The 4,917-nt window shown below is 43.3% G+C and overlaps 2 protein-coding genes across 3 annotated transcripts in view; one reads left to right on the top strand and one right to left on the bottom strand.

The window, feature by feature from the left end:
• Positions 1-3,351, bottom strand: part of ANKRD61 (ankyrin repeat domain 61) — a 7,869-nt gene extending 4,518 nt beyond the window's left edge. For both annotated transcript variants that reach the window (XM_006150184.3, XM_006150183.3), the window contains exon 1: positions 2,665-3,351. In XM_006150184.3, coding sequence (XP_006150246.1) covers positions 2,665-2,880 — 216 coding nt within the window. In that variant the 5' untranslated portion in view covers positions 2,881-3,351. The remainder of the gene's footprint in view (positions 1-2,664) is intronic.
• EIF2AK1 (eukaryotic translation initiation factor 2 alpha kinase 1) overlaps positions 1-4,917 on the top strand; it is a gene marked incomplete at its 5' end in the record, with an annotated part of 51,751 nt that overhangs the window by 34,956 nt on the left and 11,878 nt on the right. The gene's annotated exons all lie outside the window — the stretch shown is intronic.

Here is a 4,917-nt window from a genome sequence, read left to right as displayed (position 1 = left end):
GTGTAGGAATCTAGTGTGTTAACCACCATGTCACTTGCTGGCCCACTTTTTAATTTATTAAATTTTGCTATAGAGTGCATGTACTTGCTGGAGAGTACTAGAGAAAGTAAAAGAGGGAAATTGAGATGTCATCCCTTTTGGGGGAAATGGCCACACCATAATTCTTCATCCTCTTCTTGGTATTTTGGGCGTGCAAGCACACACACTTGGTATATTTTCAAGCCACTGTGTCTGGAACTCAAACCATATGTAGTCAGCCATGGGGATCTAGCCACGATAACCTCTGCCCCACTTGTCTCTTTTTTAAAATTTAAAAATCCTTATTATTATGATTTTATTGGCAGGATGTGTGGACTCATTAGAGAGGAAATTTTTATTGCTTACTTTAAATGACTAAAACCTATTGAATTTCTTATTGTAAAATCTGTATTTTACAGAAATTCTTTTTTTTTTTTTTTTTTTTTTTGCTTGGGGGACAAAGCTCCAACCCAAAGCAGAGAGGAGAGAGAGAGAGAGAGACCAGCAAGAGAGAGTGAGTGAGAAAGGAAAAGTGAGAAAGCAACCCTTAGAGGTCATGGCCATGCTACAGTCTCTTCTCCATTCTTCTCTTGAGATTTTGGGCCAACATGTACATGTGTTGGCATGTTTCTTAAGCTGCAGACCCAGAACTCAAACCAAGCAGTTGGGTATGTGGGATACAGCCATGCCAACCATTGCACCATGGGCCAGCCCCAGAAATGCAAATTTACCAAGGCAACTCAATAACGCAAAGCTTTGAAATTTGTCTTTGTGAAGAGCTCATAATGTAAAATTAATGATAATTGTTGTGTAGTCACTGAGTCTTTAAATTAAACCATAGAGTGATTGACAAGTAGATGCATGTTTTAAGACTTTACCAAACATACTATCAGCAGTAAGACCTGTCTCTTCTTTGTTTTCAAATATAATACAGCATATGATCTGTATGGTTATCTGTGCTGTTTGGGCCAGTTCTTTTTTTTCTATTTTTATTTTATTTATTTATTTTTTTTTGGAGAGATTTTCGCTATAGGGTGCGTGCGCTCGCCAGACAGACAGAGACATAGAGACAGAAAGCAAGAAATCACACCCCAGGGGGGATGGTCACGCCGCAATCCCTTCTCCTCCATTCTCCTCTCGGGATTTTGGGCACGCACGCACACGTGCCCAGCGTGAGTTTTAAGCCACCGGGTCCGGGATGTGAACCGTGGTCGACTACGTGGGAGTCCAGCGACATAGCCATTACGCTAACTGCTGGTTCCCTGTGCCAGTTCTTTTTTTAAAAGAACTACAGAGAGAGACAGAGAGTGTGCAGGAAAGTGAGAAGGCAAGCCACCAGGTCTGGGACTAGAACCAGGTCGGCCATGTATGAGTTCAGTATCTTAACTACCATGCCACCTGCTGGCCCCAAGTATTATTATTTTTTAAAGAATTATTTATTTAACTTCACTTACCATTATTATTTTTCAGTTTGCTACAGGGCACATGCACTTACCAGAAAGAGACAGAGAGAGGGAAGTGAGAAAGCCAGGTCTGGAACTTGAACCTTGCTAGGTCATATGGAAGTCCAGTGCCCTAATCACCATGCTACCTGCTGGCCCCGTTACTGTTTTTTAATTTTAATTTCTTATCTCCAGAGGGAGACAGAGAGAAAGAGAGAAAATGAGAAAACATGTCACCAGGTCTGGGACTTGAACCACAGTTGACCATATGGGAGTCCAGAGCCCTAACCACGATACCACCTTTTGGCCCTTGTGCCAGTTCTTCCCCCCCCCTTATTAAGAGAGATTTTTGCATGTGCTTGCTGGAGAGACTGAGAGACAGAAAGTGAGGAATCACCCCCTGGTAGGTATGGCCATGCTGCAATTCCTTCTCCAATCTCTTCTCGGAATTAAGGGCTTGGATACAGATATGCTTGGTGTGTGCCTGGCATGAGTTTCAAACCTCTGGGTCTGGGACTTGAACCACAGCCAGCCATGTGGGTGTGCAGCAACATAACCATTATGCTATCCACTGGTCCTTTTGTGCCAGTCTTTCTTTTTTTCATTTTCGAGAGAGATTTTTGCTGTAGGGCTCATGCGCTCACCAGAGAAACAGAGACAGAGAGACAGAAATGGAGAAATCCCCCCCCCTAGGGAAATGGCCATGCCACAATCCCTTCTCCTTTATTCTCCTCTTGGGATCTTGGACATCCATGCACAGGTGCCCAGTGTGAGTTTTAAGTTGCTGGGTTGGGGACTTGGAATGCAGTTGACTCCAGACTCATGCATTTCAAGGGCAGTGAGGAAGTTTACTGTGTTCTAAGCATTTGGTGGTGTTCCTTCCTAAGATCCCATCTTTTTTCGAAAAGTAACTGAACAGAGAGGGCCAGCCCGTGGTCTAGTGGTTAAGGCAGATGGATCTCACATGACTAGTCATGTGTTTCGAGTCCCAGACTATGAGACTTGGGAAACATACCAGGAGTTGTGTGTGCATGTCCCAAATTTCAACAAGACGGAGAAATGGAGGATTCGGGGCATGACTAGTCCCTATAGGTAGTGCTTTCTCTGTCTCTCTTACTGGCAAGAGTACATGCCCTCTGGCTAATTAAAACAAAACAAAACAAAACAAAACACCCTAACAATGAGTGAGCAGAAAAGAGTGTACCTGGTCGAGAAGTGGTCTGTAGCGGGTGGACTCAGCCTGAATGATGATGGGCTCATTGATGGGATGATTTCTTAGGAGCGCCTTAATCATAGTGCAGTCTTCTTGCATTATGGCTTTATAGAGTTTAGTGTGAAGTTCTGTGGATGGGCCATCTTTCAGTGACTTGGCACTGTCAATGACCAGGTCTCTGCTGCTTCTCTTGATTATATTTCCCATGAGAAAAACTTAATGAGAGAGGACTTCACAATTTGAGAGTGGGGGGAGAATGTTGTTATGGAATTAGCTAGTTTCAGTCTCTTTCTGATGATTACTTCAGTTCTAGAACTCTTCTAGAATTGTTGAGAATTGTATCCATGAACACAATTTGTTTTTATTATTGGAGCCAAAGTTTTTTTATACTTTGTTTTTGACCATGTTCTTGACTAAGCCACATGTCAGCATAGTTATAGTCTAAGCACAAAAACACATCCAAACTATCATCATACACCAAAGGTTATTTCTGTTTTCTGATTCAACTATAGTTCGAACAACTAAACTAAAACAGAATGATTTATACGTTAAAATAAAAAAAATATGGACCAGCAGGTGGCAGGCAGATTGAGGTGCTGGAAACCCACTGTGCATTTCAATTCTTGGACCCAGTAGATTGAAAATCACTCTGGGCACGAGTGCCCGCGTGGACAAAATCCCAAGGAGACTGGAGAAGAGGGGGTTGTGGCATGGCCATCTGCCCTAAGAGGTGATTTCTCTCTCTCAAGTGCACATGCCCTGCAACAAAAAATAAAAAAAATAATTTAAACGATTACATTTGAAGTAAGAAAACAATGCAAGTTCAGGTTTTCAGTGGCATGAGCATAGTTTGGGAAATGTTTCAGGTTTGTGACAATTGCTTGAGTAGAGCCAAATGTATACCTTTGTGGCATGACCTAGTAGTTCCAAAGCCTGGCTAATGTATGAAGGTCATCTGAGAGCTTTTTTTTTTTTTTTCCTTTCTTTTCGTAAAGAGATTTTTGCTATAGGGCATGTGCAATCGCCAAAGAGACAGAAGGCAAGAAATCACCCTCTGAGGGGATGGCCATACTGCAGTCCCTTCTCCATTTTCTTTTGGGATTTGGGGTTTACACACACATCTGCCTGAGGTTAAGCCACTGGGTCAGGGACTCAAGCGCACGTGCCAGAAAGAGAAAGACAGAAAGACAGAAAGCAAGAAATAACCCCCTGGTGGGGATGGCCACACCACAGTCCCTTCTACCCCCCCCTCCAAAAAAAAAGATCAGTCTTTGATTTTTATTTTTCTTCATTCATATGCATGCCCATGTTGGAGGGAGGAGCATATTCCACAGAATTTGATTACACTGCAATCTTCCTCCAGTTCATTATATCTGAAGCACTTCCTGAATGCCTAGTGCATTTCAGGAAAGCTGAGCCAGGGATTCAAACTGCAGTTGCCATATGGCTTCCAGCACTGCAGTTTCAGTACCCTATCCTCTGCACTACCTTGCAGGGCTAGTTGGTAAAGGCTTCTCAAGTGATGATGTAATAGTCAAGGGTGAGAAGCATGGTTCTCAAACTTGGAATAACTTTGGAACTTTTATTTTATTTATTTATTTTTTAAAGGTTTTTGCCATAGGGCAGACGCGCTCACTGGAGAGGGACAGAGATAGGGAGACAGTGAGGGGAAAGGTGAGAAATCACCCTCCATGAGAGATGGCCATGCTGCACTCACTTCATTCTCCTCCCAGGATTAGGCATGCACACACGTGTCTGGTGTGAATTTCCAGCTGCCAGGTCCAGGCTTGAGACTGTGGTTGTCTGTGTGGGAGTCCAGCGCCTTTATCACTACGCCATCTGCTGGCCCTACCTTAGAACTTTTAAATAAATACCGATGCTTCCATTTACTCTAGGAATTCTGATTTAGTTTGGGAAATGTCTTAGATGTAGAGATTTAAAACAAACAAACAAACTCCACCAGTGATTCCAATGTGGGGCACATGTGCTTGGTAAAGAGAGTCAGAGGACAGAGAGAGAGAGAGAAAGTGAGAAATCACCTCCCAGTGGGGATGGCCAAACCACAATCCCTTCTCCATTCTACTTTTGGGATTTCATGCACACACACACACATTCCTGGTGTGATTTCCAAGCTGCCAGGTCCCGGGGTCGAACCATGGTCATCCGTGTGAGAGTCTAGCACCTTAACCACCATACCACCTAGTGCCCCCCCCATTGCTCTTTTTTTTCTTTTTTTTTTTTTTG

This window comes from Tupaia chinensis, unplaced genomic scaffold (assembly GCF_000334495.1).
Source record: "Tupaia chinensis unplaced genomic scaffold, TupChi_1.0 Scaffold000279_1, whole genome shotgun sequence".
In the NCBI taxonomy this organism is placed as follows: domain Eukaryota; kingdom Metazoa; phylum Chordata; class Mammalia; order Scandentia; family Tupaiidae; genus Tupaia; species Tupaia belangeri.
The sequence above is the reverse complement of the archived record's forward strand: the minus strand, read 5'-3'. Positions and strand labels throughout refer to the sequence as shown.